The following is a 16,830-nucleotide window of genomic DNA, read 5'->3' on the forward strand; positions in this document are numbered from 1 at the left end:
ACAAATACAGGAATCTGAAAAGGTTTGTTGAATATGAGTACTGGTACTTCCTTATGACTGGAAAATCTCAAGGCCATTGGCATTTGGGAACAGTTTGTAAAGATTTTCAAAATACCTTTCCTTCCTAGAAAACTGATTCAAGATTGTCTCTACACACAGAAGATTCCCATGCAATCAAGCTTAAACTACAGGAGTCGCGTTCTGAGAAAACTGAGCATAATGCATGTGCGTGAATTGCCGTCCCAGATTAGCCTGTGCAGACCGCACAGGCTAATCAGGGATGACACTTTCCACTTTTATGACATTTTTTCGTTTTAATGAAGTCTCTTCTGAGTAAAATCCAATTTAGGCGTAAAATGTCATCCATGATTAGCCTGTGCGGACTGCACAGGCTAATCTGGGACGACACTTTACGCACATGCATTATGACCAGTTTTTTCAGAACACGACTCATAGCTTTATTGCAAAGATTCTGTAATACCCACCAACTGCTTTGTAAGCTATATTATAGGACGAATGCTTCAGAAATGTGATGATTGCTGGGTGGGGATACAAAAATGTATGGCACATCTACACTTCCTGGTGATTAAATGTTATAAATTTCAATTTAATGTCTTAAAACTTATAAGGACAAAACAACTGACGATTCGACCCACAGACCAAAGGACTCCAATATTCCCTGATCCTGCAACAGTATTATAAAAGGGTTTCCTTTTTTCCCAGTAAATTGACTCTAGTGTGTCGATACAATCCTAAGTCTTTTGATGCCATCAAGCTAAAATAATGAGAATGAACCCTTTACCACTCAGATATGCACAAACACGGTTTAGTTATCACTCAAAAAATTACATTGAAGGCCTTTCTAACTAGATTCAAATTTGAAAGGTTTCATCTCCAACCCTAAGATACTTGTAAACAGCAAACAGCATCAAACCTTAACAGACTAAAAGTTACCCACATGCTGTTCTGGTTTTATGCTGGTAAAATATATGTATCTTTACTTTGCTTCAGAGCGGGATGGTGAACTAATTCAGAGAGCCTCACCTCTGCCTCGCCCCCTTTCCAGTCCGACGCCCCTGCCCCTCATTGGAGGGCCCCGCCCCATGGCCCTCAGCACCGCCTGACTGTTCACAGACTGGGACATAATACGCTGCAATACAATATCACAATAGGTCATGTGGTAAGCAGTCTCCAAGAAAGTCCCAAAACTATTGCTGGACACACGGTCTGTTATTCTTAGACCTACTATAAATACCTTAAGTTTTCTGACACTGAAAATAAGTATTATTTTTCGTGTCCAAAAAATTAAATACAAAAAAATCCAAAAATTTGTTGAAACACGACTGATATGTTTGTATGTCAATAATTATCTTGAAAAAAATAAAAATAAATGTCCAATAATTGTATGGTGTTTAACTCTCCTTTCTCTGCTTTAAATAAAATACAACTTCACTTATTTGCAATTTCTTACCTGAGATGGTATATAAAAACATAATAAACAAGACTATTGACAAGCAATATAAGTCCCCTACCGGTGAAACTCCACCATTTTTAGCAATATTACTAGTCTATTTGTTGCCATTGCAACCAGATTTCTTGATGTAGGAACAAAATGAAATGACATGCATAATCTCCATATTGCCTTCTATCCATGTTTCAAGTTTCATGAAAAAATATGAATAACTTTTAAAGTTATCGCAGGATCCAAAAAAGTGTGACTGACAGACAGAGTCCAAACCATAAGTCCCCAAAAACAACCATACTGCTTCTTGATATCATTTTAAATTCTCTAAGGTGAAACCATTGTCTATTACCGGTATACAGAATTATAATCGGCCATGGGGTATTCTGCATTTATTCATTTTTATTCTTTAGTTATGTACATTATAATTCTTATTAATGTACTAATACTATTTTACAATATAAATATTAAAAAAAAACATTAACTACGATGCAAAGCATTCATTATTTTTAAATCCAAATTGTTAATAAGAAATTATTATTGCAAACAAACTCCTAGAGTATTTGTGGATTTCATGTTGAACTTTGATAACAAAAAATAAACAATAAATGTGTTTGTCAAACACTATGTCACCTACTGCGCCGCTTTGAAGCTATATATTTGACCTTTGAGCTTGAAGGATGACCTTGACCTTGACATTTCACCAATCAAAATGAGAAGCTCCATGAGATACACATGCATGCCAAATATCAAGATGCTATCTTCAATATTGCAAAAGTTATGGCAAATGTTAAAGTTTGACGCAAGCAAACACACAAACAAACAAGGCAAAAACAATATGTCCCCCACTATACTGTATAGTGGGGGACATAAATAAACTTAAAGAATAGAAGAAATCAGAATTTGATCCTGTTAAACTGTTGACCAGACTAGCTATCTAAATGCCAACATTGAGGACAGTTGTACCTGTTCTTCCTCTGACAGGGGCTGGAAGGCCAGAGGCTCTTGTGGCTTCTCAGACAGTATGGCGTTGAGGTCCTTGAGCTCGTCTGGTACCCCGGGACTGGGAGTGTACAGCGCTAACATCTCCTCGCGACCATACCTGCAGAAGGACAAGAATATGTGGTTCAGCTTGAATACATTTGGATATTGGTTATGTTTTGCGCTTTTTTTAATCAAATGCAAAGTGCTTTCAATATTCTATTTAGTATGGTTCAACTAATAAACCTGGATAACACCGATATGATCTAACAGTGGAGAATTTTATTATTTATTATTATTTTGAAATAAAGAAAGTTTGAGTCCGGGTCAACCATTACATAGACAAAGGAGTTTCCATGCAAGCGCATTCATTAAATAGAAGCGCATACAATTATATTTATGTAGTAAAAGTTCATTCATGTTAGAAAAATGTTTACAAATTATATATTAATACAGTACTTATTAGTAATTATTAAAATTACATTTGTTTTTAGGTGGCTATGTTGGTTGAAATTACTAAATATGAAACGCATTTTCATAAATATTCAGTTAAAAGAAGTAATATATACAATGATTTTTTTTCCTTAAAATTCAGGGCAGAAAAAGATCCCAATTTGAAGGTTTCCGTGAAATATTTTTATCTCAACATTTAGTTCCCATCAATCTCTATACAAGAGGGTCAAGATGGCCCTAGTTCGCTCACCTGAGTCGGTTCATTCAATCTTACCAAATTCAAACTTGACCTAGATATTGTCCAAACAAACATCCTGGTCAAGTTTCATCATGATTTCATCTGCAAGTCATGATCAATGTACCTATGAATGTTCATGATCCTAGGCGTAAGCATTCTTGAGTTATCATCCAGTAACCATTTTTCTAAGTTGAGTCACCGTGACCTTGACAGCCATTGTGTGAATACATTTTTTGGCACTGTGACCTTGACCTTTGACCTAGTGACCTGATAATCAATAGGGGTTATCTGCAAGTCATGATCAATGTATCTATGAAGTTTCATGATCCTAGGCATAAGCGTTCTTGAGTTATCATCCAGAAACCATTTTACTATTTCAGGTCACCGTGACCTTCACCTTTGACCTAGTGACCTGAAAAGCATTAGGGGTCATCTTCGAGTCATGATCAATGTATCTATGAAGTTTCATGATCCTAGGCATAAGTGTTCTTTAGTTATCATCCGGAGGCCATTTTACTATTTCGGGTCATTGTGACCTTGACCTTTGACCTTGTGACCTGAAAATCAATAGGGGTCATCTGTGAGTCATGATCAATTTACCTTCGAAGTTTCATGATCCTTGGCATAAGCGCGCTTGAGTTATCATCCGGAAACCATCTGGTGGACAGACCGACCGACATGAGCAAAACAATATACCCTCTCTTCTTCGAAAACTGCCCCCCCCCCCCAGCAGCCATGTTATTCAACTGACCGGAACCATTTTTTAACTTAACTCTTGTATCAAGGAAACAAATTTCTGAGCAAATTTCATGAAAATTGGGCCAAAAATGTGACTTCTACTGTGTTCACACGTTTTCACTATATACAGATAGAGAAAAATGCCCCGCCCACTGGCGGCCATGTTTTTTCACCGATCCCGACCATTTTCAAACTCGTCCGAGATATCAATAAAACCAATGTTTTGAACAACTTTCATGATGATTGGGCAAAAATTGTGACTTCTAGAGTGTTTGAAAGGTTTCTCTATAGCCAAATAGGGAAAACTGCCACTATATACATATAGAGAAAAATGCCCCGCCCATTGGCCGCCATGTTTTTTCACCGATCTCGACCATTTTCAAACTCGTCCGAGACATCAATTGAACCAATGTTTTGACCAACTTTCATGATGATTGGGCAAAAATTGTGACTTCTAGAGTGTTTACAAGGTTTCTCTATAGCCAAATAAGGAAAACTGCCCCGCCAACTGGCGGCCATGTTTTTCAACAGATCGAAACCACATTTGAAGTCAACCAAGATATCATTAAGACAAACATTTTGACAAAGTTACACGAAGATTGGGCATGAAATGTGACTTCTACAGGGTTTTTCTTTTTTTTGACATAGTGACCTAGTTTTTGACCTGGCACAACCCAGTTTCGAACTCGGCCGGGATTTCATTGGGACAAAGCTTCTGACCAAGTTTCATGAAGATGGGACAAGAAATGTGGCCTCTAGAGTGCTTACGAGCAAACGTTTACGGACGGACGGACATACGACAGACAAAGACCGGTCACAAAAGCTCACCTGAGCAATCAGGTGAGCTAAAAAGTTTAACCTTAGTAAATTTAAGATTGAACAAGCTTTTATTCTCAATTTTGAAGCATTTGTTAACAAAACAAAAATCCAGTATACATTATGATTATTATGCAATAAAACATGTGTTTTTATGCCCCCGGACAAATAATCGGTGGCATATTGTTTTTGGCCTGTCTGTCTGTCTGTCATTCCGTCATTCTGTCACTCTGTCAATTTGTCCCAAAACTAAATATTGAACATAGCAACTTGATATTTGGCATGCATGTGTATCTCATGGAGCTGCACATTTTGAGTGGTGAAAGGTCAAGGTCATCCTTCAAGGTCAAAGGTAAAAAAATAATCAAAGCGGCGCATTAGGGGGCATTGTGTTTCTGACAAACACATCTCTTGTTTAATTTATAATTGGCCAAGAAATAATGATAAACAAGAGCTGTCAGAGGACAGCGCGCTCGACTATTCGAGTGATTGACAGTATAACATAAGCCATCATGGGGAATTTGTTCATATTCAATAATATATAGACCATCTTTCAAAAATAAAAAAAGGAAAATAATTATTTTAATTTTTTTTTTGGGGGGGGGGGTTGAGAGGGGTATAATGTGGGGTGTGGTCATTTATTAGACGATGTTTCAAAAATAAAAAAAGTAAAAAATTAAATTTTATTTTATTTGGGGGGGGGTGAGAGGGGGGTATAAATTGGGGTGTGGTAATTTATTAGATAATGTTAAAAAAATGGGAGGGGGGGAGGTTGGGGGAGGGGGAAGGGATTCTGGGTAGGGGCGTGGGGTATTGCTTGGGTGGAATCCATTGTGGTATTCAGGGAGGTGTTGTTTTGTCAAAGTAATAATAAAATGTGACCATAAATTAAGAAGTTATGGCAATTTAAGCAAAATGTTCAATTATCTAAGTGTAAAAGGGGCCATAATTATGTCAAAAAGCTTGATACAGTGGTCTGCTCTTGTTTATAGGTTGGGGTCATGTTGGTTAACAAGTATGCAACATATAAAAGCAATATGTCAAAGGATATAGGAAATATTTGGGGTAGTACGCAAAGTTTAACATAGATTTATCAATAATATGCATATTCTAAGTATAAAAGGGGCAATAATTATGACAAAATGCTTGATAGAGTTGTCTGCTCTTGTTTATAGGTTGGGGGTGATGTTGGTAAACAAGTATGCAAAATATGAAAGCAATATGTCAAGGGACATTGAAAATAGTTGGGGTAGTACGCAGACTTTAACATTTGCTGCATATTCTAAGTGGAAAAGGGGCCATAATTATGACAAAATGCTTGATAGAGTTTTTCTGCTCTTGTTTATAGGTTGGGGTCATGTTGGTAAACAAGTATGCAAAATATGAAAGCAATATGTCAAGGGACATTGAAAATAGTTGGGGTAGTACGCAAACTTTAACATTTGCTGCATATTCTAAGTGGAAAAGGGGCCATAATTATGACAAAATGCTTGATAGAGTTGTCTGCTATTGTAAATAGGTTGGGGTCATGTTGGTAAACAAGTATGCAAAATATGAAAGCAATATGTCAAGGGACAAAGAAAATATTTGGGGTAGTACGAAAACTTTAACACAGGTTTATTGCAATAGCAATCCAACAACTATCAGGGATCTGACTTCTTTTTGTGTTGTCTATCAGGAAGTTGCACATAAAAAATAATCAAATAAACAAAATTAACAGATCTGCAACTATCTTAGCACAACTGATACAATCCCAATGACCTTTTATCGCCTTTTCATATTGGCATGGTATGAATGCTTATGATGAACCATTTACATGAAGCAAAGCAAAGAGAACATTGGAGTCTCGCTCTAAGACGGCAGGGCTTAATAAATTGGCAAACATTTTAGCATCAAATAGACTTCTTTTATACAAAAATAACATTTAACGGAAAGTGTCGTCCCTGATTAGCCAGTGCTGACTGCATTGGCTTATCTAGGACAACACTTTAGGCACATGCAACAAACTTGCTTTCCAAGAGCGTAGCTTATTTATCTTGTGACAGTGTCTGACACATACCTGTAGTCAGCAAGCTTGTATTTTCCAAACCCTGGGGCAGGGGAGGGCGGGGGTGTCCCAATACTATTTCCGCCTGACAACTGGCGTAACCTGGTAACAATAAACTGAAGCATCAATTGATACAAAAATTACCTAATGTTCTGTTTTTCAATGAGACAAGTTGATCATGCTCAATTTAAATAATCATATGAAGACAAAAACGCAGCAATCCCATGACCACCCATTGGAGTATTTACACTTTAACTTAGCTGGTCTTATTACTCTTATCAAAAAATAATTGTGCAATCTCATGCTAAGTCTAAATACGAAGTTATTTATTTTTAAATGTTATATTTGATGTAGTAAAATTGCATATCTTAAATGTAAACTTAACAATATTTAAATTATAATATGAAAACAAACCATTCTGGACCAAACTTTAGAGTGTCTGCCATCTTTCCTGAAAATTTAAAATAAGCATGAAAAACAGTTATTTTGGCTAAAAACTGTGAAATTAGAAAATTAGGAGTGTCCACTGGGCTTGGCTGTGAGGGTGACGTGGGCGATAACTTTGCCCCGGACATAATAACATCGCCCTTAAATTACATGAAGGAGAAGTCGACTTAGCCTTCTTTTTTTACAACATCGCCATTTTTTTTCTTCAACTTACTCATCTCAAAATTCTCTATTTACAAGTGTCATAAAGTCACCGATGATGCTCCTTATGATATCAGTTTATCATCACATCTGAGCAACAGATCGAACATCACAGCAACAGATCGACTGCTGTAAAAGCTTCTCCAGTCAACTAGCATACATGAGCATTCACTCCAAACAATAAAAGCTTAGATCAAAAGATGAAAGCGAGTGTCATTTCGCCGACAGTTTTGATAGTTCTCTGTTCTGCAAGCACAATTAGTCCACTGCCTTGCAGGCGGAGTTAAGCGGTACATTTACATCTATAGTAACCAATGAGAAAGCGCGCATTGTATACGCAAATGCAGTAGTTTACCTAAGCGATGAAATGACGTCGTTATGGACATGTATTTACGCACAAAAAAGTTAACATGCGCAATACAGTTCCCAACAGTTAATATGAATACTATTTACTCTAGTATGTTATACTTTTAACTTGTTTCGTGTTTCAAAATTCTTAAACAATAATTCTCCAGACGATGCGCAATTTATTTTGAATTCATAACCATATAAACGGAAACTAACTCACCAATGCATAGTGCCAATTTCCATTATTTTGTATATCCATACGTAAACGACTTTATTGTATATCCCTCTTAGTGTATTTTGTAAGTAAATGCATAAAAATAAAAAATAGTTTTCAAAATATAATGATCAATTGAATCAAAACACTTGAACTCAGAAAACTAAATTTTAACATTCTAGCTTAGGTTCTTATTAAACAAGACACGTGGGTCTGTAACGAATGCGAATAAGTGTCGGTATCGACGTAGTGCACACAATTCAATACACCCTTGCTTTCCATGCGTATAACGTGACGTTTGTACATGTCCCGCACAATTTTCCCGCGTTTGTAAATCAGGTTTAATGAACACGGTTTAATTGAAGCACAAATGGTTTTTTATGTCGTGTAAACAATAACATTCTGAAGTGTGTTTTGATAGAAAATTTATTTATGCGTGAAATGCTCCATATCCAAGAGGATTACACCTGCTTTTCATCATCAGTCTTAAGTAACTGGCCATGATTTTTTTGTGGATGAATATATACCCGTAGAGACCCAGAGCTCCAGATAAGGATTTGTGAAATTAGTAACGGTACTGCCACTGACAGAAAGAAAAGGAGTAACGCTTAAAATCAATTAGTACCTGTACTACCATTTCCAAAAACACAGGTAGTACTGAACTACCCGTGTTCTTGGATATTGAAGGGTGTACAACTGACTTTACAGAAATATTTGCAGCAATTATAATAAATATATGTAGCTTCTTAAACAATTACTGTATTAGGTTTTCCATTCTGAATTATGATGCTAATACAACTACACATTAAAACTCATGACTAATACTATTTCTTTATTTTTCTTGACAAGAAAACACAAGCCAACTAGTAAGCTAAGTAAATGAACACTTATTTCATTGTCTCATCCGTTTCCCATCATGTTTTCTAACGTTTTACGCCACCAATGCAATCAAATCGTTTAATATCGGGGCGACAATGTATTTTTCTGGGTTTACAGATTTAATGTCAGGATGGTTAAAAGACATAGTATGTAGTCATTATATGACAACAAAGTGTTGTTTTGAGCCGCTTTCGGTTAAGCCGGCATTCAATTGCGCGCAGACAAATCGTTTTTGACGGATTTACAAGTTACAGGAAATCACGCGACAGAATAGATAATAATATATGAACCCAGTCTACAACTTTTCGGTAATTTAAATTAACGAAAAGCGCCTTTAGGTTAGAGGCTAACAAATAACGCCGCGCTGACGCAGACGTATCGGTACGGCCAGATTTTTTTGGTATGGGGTAAAATGGCGATAAATGTAATTGTACGTCCAGTTTATAAAAATAAATGCGTAAATCTTCATGAAAAAGGCGTATTTACGACTGTACGGCCCTTATCTGGAGCTCTGGGGACCGAATAGTGTGGTAGATTTATTAAAGCCTGTATGTGACAGAAGACATGAGTACGACGGGCATTTGCCTGCTAATTAAAATAACAGTAAATTGTAGTAAAATTTGGACTCACTTCTCCCTAATTTCAGCTGAGGGAGAAGTCAGGAGAAGTCACTTCTCCCTCAAATTTGAACCTAAGCTGAGCCCTGGTCCAAAACTTTGAGTATTTATGTAAAGTAATAAGAGCATAAACAACTTATCAAAAAATAATGTAGTTAAAAATTAATTAGAAGAACTGGCATACTCTAGTTGTGCATTGAAATTAAACCGTGGGACTGAAAAAGTGCATAATTTGGCAAGAATGCTGACCAAATAATATTGCAAGTGTATTCAAACATGTTTCATAGTTGTTGAGAAATTTTAAACAAGGGCTGTTTGTAAAACATGCATGCCCCCCATATGGGCTGTCCATTGTAGTGGCAGCCATTGTGTGAATACGATTTTTGTCACTGTGACCTTGACCTTTGACCTAGTGACCTGAAAATCAATAGGGGTCATCTGCGGGTCACGATCAAAGTACCTATGAAGTGTCGTGATCCTAGGCAAAAGCGTTCTTGAGTTATCATCCGAAAATCATTTTACTATTTCAGGTCACCGTGACCTTGACCTTTGACCTTGTGACCTCACAATCAAGAGGGACCTCACATCAATAGGGGTCATCTGCAAGTCATGATCAATCTACCTATGAAGTTTCATGATCCTAGGCGTATGCGTTCTTGAGTTATCATCCGAAAACCATTTTACTATTTCGGGTCACCGTGACCTTGACCTTTGACCTAGTGACCTCAAAATCAATAGGGGTCATCTGCGAGTCATGATCAATCTACCCATGAAGTTTCATGATCCTAGGCGTATGCGTTCTTGAGTTATCATCCGGAAACCATTTTACTATTTCGGGTCACCGTGACCTTGACCTTTGACCTAGTGACCTCAAAATCAATAGGGGTCATCTGCGAGTCATGATCAATGTACCTATGAAGTTTCATGATCCTAGGCCCAAGCGTTCTTGAGTTATCGTCTAATAACCACCTGGTGGACGGACCGACAGACGGACCGACATGAGCAAAGCAATATACCCCCTCTTCTTCGAAGGGGGGCATAATAAGCTTACCTTTCTGTTTGTAAAAAAATATATGTTCAACACATGAGTCAAGAACCTTATATTTTTCCTGCCATAAATCACCGCCAGGGCCCTCAATCCATTTTAGGGGAAGCGGGTCGCTACCCTCATTAGGGGGAATTTTCGCGGCGTTTCCCTTTAAGGGGGATTTTTGTACTTACTCTCTCATTATTACATTTGTACATGTTCAGCGTTTTTCCTCACCACTTTGGGAATGGTACCGGTACCGGTCAAATTGGGAACATTAGCTGCATTTTCATCCAAATTGGGAAATTAATTAACTATGCTGGAAACGTTTTAAAACATGTACAACTAATAAGATGCATATTCACATCAAAGTGGCGAGTGATTTCCTACCAAATCATGTTTCTATTACCACTAAACAATGAGTTTATTAAACTTAACACTCTTTTTAACTGAAACCGTGCTTGAAGGTATGATTTGTCTAAATCGGGACTCGTAGCCTCAGGTTCCGTAGGATAACCTGGCACAAATTGAACCAGGTTTGCGTCAGTAGACTTGACCATCAATGAAACGCTGCTATAATCAACATCTGGCAACTGTGAACTGGACTCGATATTTAATACATATTCGGCTGTTTTCATATTACACCAAAATTGGAAACATACTACTTAACAAGCAGTATTAGAGTTTGGCTCCAAGGCACTGAAGATGCGAAAGAATGTGAATCAGTTGTGCGTGAATAACACAGTTTCACTATCAATGGATAATTTCAGTGGCTTTGTGGCAGTTTGTTGACGTTTCTATACCTACCACACTAATCAGTCAATACGGTGCAATCCTCCATGAAAAAAGCATGGCAGTTTTTTTAGAAGACTGCTGATGGCAACCTGGTGCATTCCGCGTGGAAATTGTACATTTCACTCTTAATATTGTCAAGACAATTATTTCGACACGTAAACGTATTTACAAATAATTATTGAATTAATTAACTAAAACTGTAAATGTTTCGTTGCATTCTCAAATGACTGTATTTATATGTGTAATCCAAAAAACACTTTTCAATCTTCAATTCATGTTAATGCGACGTTATCAAAATTTAACTTCACATAAACATTACACATGCATATTTCCTTTGTCGCTACAAAAACGCGCGAAAATTAAGCTGCTCATGTAAAACGTCACGTAACCGCATAGGGGTATTGATTATGTATTAAAAAAAAACTATGTAGCGTAGAGACAATTGAAATCTGTTAATTTTGGTTTAAAGTTGTGTTATTCATTTTAAACATACCGTATCTTTATCATAACGGTCTTATCGATGATTCATTATTGAAGCAGCTTATTGTACACTGAATACAGTACTGAGTTAACACAAAATCCGGACAAAACTGGATTAAGTGTTGGGTGTTGTGAAAACACGCTTAGCCGGTATTATGAAAAATGGTCTCATTGGGAATGGTGCCGTTTTATGGTACTAACTTTATATAGAGGAAAAACGCTGATGTTTGCACTATATTCATTTCTTTTTTCATAATTAAGTATGTTTGACAAGATTAAATTGAAATATAATTGAGATATAATAATCATGAAACACATCTTTTGAAAAAAAAAAATTTTAAAAATTTTTAATCAGGGGAAATTTTTCCCCCAAAAGGGAAAAAAAGTATACTTTTCAGGTGGGGGACTGACGGCCAGTTTGATAGATTGAGGGCCCTGACCGCTGACACCATGAAACAATTGTGTGACAGCCCCTTTAGTAGAAATATACGCAACCTTTTTAATTAATAATTTTAAATTATTCATTTCCAACTGGCCAACTTTCTAGTTGCAATAATCCAACTCCCAGCTATTGACCCTCTGGGTCCTGGGAGTTGAAACTGGTTTCGCGATTTACCATCGCAAAATCACCGCCTGAAATCCCGGCGCTCATTTATTGGTAAAATTAGCAACATAAACTATTTTCTGGCATGAATTAACACAAATAGATCGTCAATATATCTATTGTGAGCAAATTAAGATAACTTACATGATATGGTGTGCTCGCAGAAGAAAGATTTTAAACAAAGTTTCAAACACGTCAATCGTAAATGTAAATGTCAACTTGTTTGCATATGGAACAGTTTTTATTAACCAAAAGAAAAATTAAAGGAACGCATGCGGTGTGTTTACAACAACATGTACCAATAAACGATTTACCTATGCTTTTCTCCGAACATACAATTTATGTTTATAAGAAAGGTTATTTTCAAATATTAAATATTTGTTTTAAATGGACAGAAATTTTATATATAATTTATTCAAATTTTACTTAATACTTATGTTAATTGTATATGAATAGCGGTCAGATCTGCCGTAAGGGAATTATAAGACAACATCTACAGCAGCAACATGTATTAGCTCTAAAGCATACAATTGCTTTTAGCCATATACAAAATAGAAAATAACAAAAGTGTAATGCATGGATTATAAGAATTATGATTTCCCCAGGCGATTTAAGCCCAGCAGGCTAAAATGCGTGCACTTGAAAATCTCACAAGCGCTTGCTGTCTGCATTTGGCCAATGTTCAATAAAAACATGCACGCTCTTATCAGCGGTGTGTACATAAGGGGCTTAGATAACATGTATGAACGATTTACGGGTCGTTCATGGGGATCAATTATGGTGTTTGTCCCCTAATAATGGCAGATAATGATCTATTATTACCGGTACATGTGGAGTAAGAGCAACTAAAGATATGCTCAAATTGTTTGTTTGTTCTATTTTAATAGTTTAAACCTATTTATTGTAGCTCGATTGCATCGAAAGCCGTAGGCTTATATAAACGCTCTCGAGTCCGTTTCCTGGGACTAGAACCAGTACTTGGTGTCTTTTGGGGGAGATTGAAGGAACGCTCACAGTGGGGTTTTAACCCGTGACCTCCCGATTTCTAGGCGGACACCATATCCACTACGCCACAGCGATCTTTAAAATATTTTAATTTTTTACGACTAATGCAGAAAATAAAAAGTATAAAGAACTTGCTTCAAAAACAAACCGTAACTGATGTGTGTTGCTGTTGTGCGTAATTTAAGTTATAAATACAATTAATTGGAATCAAACGTCTTATTTGATTGCTCTCCACCATTTACAGTAACATTACTACTCAAAATCATAGAACATTTCATACAATTGTTCGTAAAATAAACTTAACCAATTAAAAATCAGTGTTCTTTATGGCAATTGCCGAAATTTCAACGCCAGATGTGGACTGGTAAAATAGATGTTTGTAGATACAAAATGCTCGTTTTCATTATTGTTTTGCATATCTATTTATACGACACATGGACACTAAAATGGTGTTCGTGTGTCGTATGAATAGATATATTCGCGCGAATTAATTGTGGCCACAAATAAATAAACACAAGCATTTTTTATCTACAAAAATCTATGTAATCATATCACATCTAGCGTTGAAATTTTGGATATTGCTATAAGGAACACTGATTGTTAAGGTGTTAACTTTATTTTACGAAAAACTTAACGAAATTTTCGTTGATTTTGAGCGTTATAGAGACTTTACAATGTGTTCAAATTATTTTCTTAACGGCGACTATAGCTTAACAGTACCTATATTTAATATATTCAGATCCAATAGATATATAGTTTCTTTCATATTAACGAAATTCGCTATATACCTGCAACACATTTTTCTTTAGTCTTTGTGCATGACAGAATACAATCTAATAAACGACCAGTAGTTGGAAGCAAGATTTTCCATGGGTCACTGAAAGTTTTTTTTTGCTTTCTGTTTATTTTGGTTGTTATTTAATATTATAAAATATGACTTAAATGAAATGAACTGAGGACAAATACATAAATATTTAAAAAAATGTTGTGATTTGGTAGCTCCAAAGTAGTGTGGATTTTGATTTATAACATTTAGAAAGTATATAAAGAATTCGACACCAACCTCCTGCCGCAGTGCCTGACCAAATTCCTGGGGAAATGCCAGTATAAATATATATTATTTGCTTGTTATTCTTGTTTGTTTATCATAACATTTTAATCAGTGACAATAATCAAATGAAAATTCTCTCCAAAACATCAACACATCCGCATTTTGCACAGCAACTCGAACAACTTTTACAAAGATCACACTCACATACAGAACAATTCTTTAAAACGCAACCTTCCCTAACGCATAACACACTTTCACCCATCTCTTTAGTCAACAAAGTCTTTAATACAGACAGCCTTAAGCACTCAACACTCTTAAACGTCTCTCTCAGTCAACTGTCTCCCACTTACGAACGACCATACAGATAGACAACGCTTTACAATATGTACATGTACACTAGGAGACATACATCTATACACTGTTATTTTAATATTTATTTCATAATCACACACAGTATCAAGCTTTACAATATGTACATAAGTAGACATACATCTATATACGTTAATGCTAATATTTATTTCATTCCGTTAATTAATTAAGTACTAAATTGTATAGCGTGAAAAAAAAATAATATTTATTAAGTATTCCATACTACAGCCTTATCTCTAGGCAACCCCTTTCAGCAATAGCTTTATCTACCCCTCGATAATCAGTACCTTCATCAGCTCTGAAATGGCCTATTGCCTTATCAAAGACATTCGCACGTGTTAATCCCTTTGTCAATGCACCGCAGAGTACATAACAGGGCGGTAGACTTGCTAAGCATGTAAGAACACCCGACACTACATCCAGATTTTTTCCGGATTTTCAGTTCAATTAGCATACAGCGCAATAACTGTTTATACAATGCCGTATCTAAAAGCACGGACTCTGCCACTTATCCGATCGCAGCGAGAATACAGTAATAAGAATGTGTCATAATTCAAACTACACTGTTATGCGGGGCAATACAATTTCAACTGCTACCACAAGACATCGTCAGATACTACAGTTAAAACAATTTGTGCAGTGTAACCTTTTCTTTTGCTTTGCTCTAATCGACAATTCACAACTTCCGCCATGAACGATTTGTTATCAAGTTTATGTTTTGAGCATTTCTCAACAAAATGCATGCAAATTGATGTCGATTGCAACAGGTATTGTGTTTGTAACAATGTATTAGGTTGATTTAACTCGATTTTATGTACATATGTTAGTCCAACTTGTTGACGCTCTCAAATATTAAGCTACTTTTTATATAGGTAATATTTGGAGCGTCCAACGGCTGAACCATTCGATTTGTGTTGGAATTTTTTCCTTCTTTGTCTATATTGTTGCACAAGGATTTTGAGCGCAACATTCAAGCCCCGATATAAGACACTTAATATCAAAGGATTGCAATAATATTTACATACCTGTGTAGATAATTCATTTCTCGATAATGTTCCGTAAAAATTATGTAATGACACTTTGAATTTTACACGCCTGAGCAATTTAAATCCAACCACTATTCAATTTTCAATATCTCTCGATTCGCTTGCTGTGTAGATATAAATCGATAACACGACCTCGATGTAAAGCATCTGGTTTAAAGCGGAAGAATAAACAGCGTAAAATACAGTTTGCGTTCGTCTGTTGTGGTGCAGCGCGTTACATAGTAAACCGATGTTATACTTTTCTGGATTAATTTAGTATTGTTTTTTTCTAAATTGACTAATTAAAAAGGTTCTGAAATAAATTACATCTTTTATTTTTATACTGTACATAAATAAGATTGATACAGATCGTACAGTATACCGTCCTATGTAACGTAGAATGTAAGTACATAAAACAACACAGACAGAGGTGCGAAAAAGACATCCATAAACACTCACTGAAACTTAGAACAGTGAATAGAAACTGCACCATATCTGTTTTGAACATATGCTTATTAAATCGACAAAGATTAGCATACTAGATCTAGTTAGGTAAAAGTCGGTGTTAAAAGCTCATGTTAAATAAAATTACGCGTACACCTTACACCGTAATGCCTTCTTCTGATTGGTTCATATTTAATTCAGTTTCATGACATGGCTACAGGTCAGTAATTGTTTTGCAGATTTAAGCAGAAGTTTAACTGAAGAATTTATGCCTTTCTAACTTCGAATCGACGATATTTGATGTAAAAATGGACTTCTGAATTAAAACTGAATGAGTTGGTAATGTTATTTTGCAAGTTTACGCAAATTGATGAAAATTTAACTTTCTGGTTTCCACCACATCCTTCAACGATGAGACGTTCCAAAGAATTTAGCCCATATAAAAAGTATCTCTAAATTCTTTGCGCGTCTTATAAATGAGACTAGTACATATGTGAGACATTATTTTTTTACATTGAATTTAATTTTACCAAGAAGAACTATGAGCTGTACGTATGTACTCATAAAAGCTCAGAGCATTCAAGAAGAA

At 35.9% G+C, this 16,830-nt stretch overlaps 1 protein-coding gene across 1 annotated transcript in view; it reads right to left on the reverse strand.

Annotated features, from left to right (window-relative positions):
* The window catches only part of LOC127831103 (GRB10-interacting GYF protein 2-like), a 61,429-nt gene that overhangs the window by 44,173 nt on the left and 426 nt on the right, over positions 1–16,830 (reverse strand). The window contains exons 2-5 of the mRNA XM_052356093.1: positions 7,150–7,186; positions 6,748–6,837; positions 2,429–2,564; positions 1,045–1,150 (exon numbers count right to left, since the gene is read on the reverse strand). Of these exons, the coding sequence (XP_052212053.1) occupies positions 1,045–1,150; positions 2,429–2,564; positions 6,748–6,837; positions 7,150–7,181 (364 nt within the window). The 5' untranslated portion in view covers positions 7,182–7,186. The remainder of the gene's footprint in view (positions 1–1,044; positions 1,151–2,428; positions 2,565–6,747; positions 6,838–7,149; positions 7,187–16,830) is intronic.

Source organism: Dreissena polymorpha, chromosome 5 (assembly GCF_020536995.1).
Source record: "Dreissena polymorpha isolate Duluth1 chromosome 5, UMN_Dpol_1.0, whole genome shotgun sequence".
In the NCBI taxonomy this organism is placed as follows: Eukaryota; Metazoa; Mollusca; class Bivalvia; order Myida; family Dreissenidae; genus Dreissena; species Dreissena polymorpha.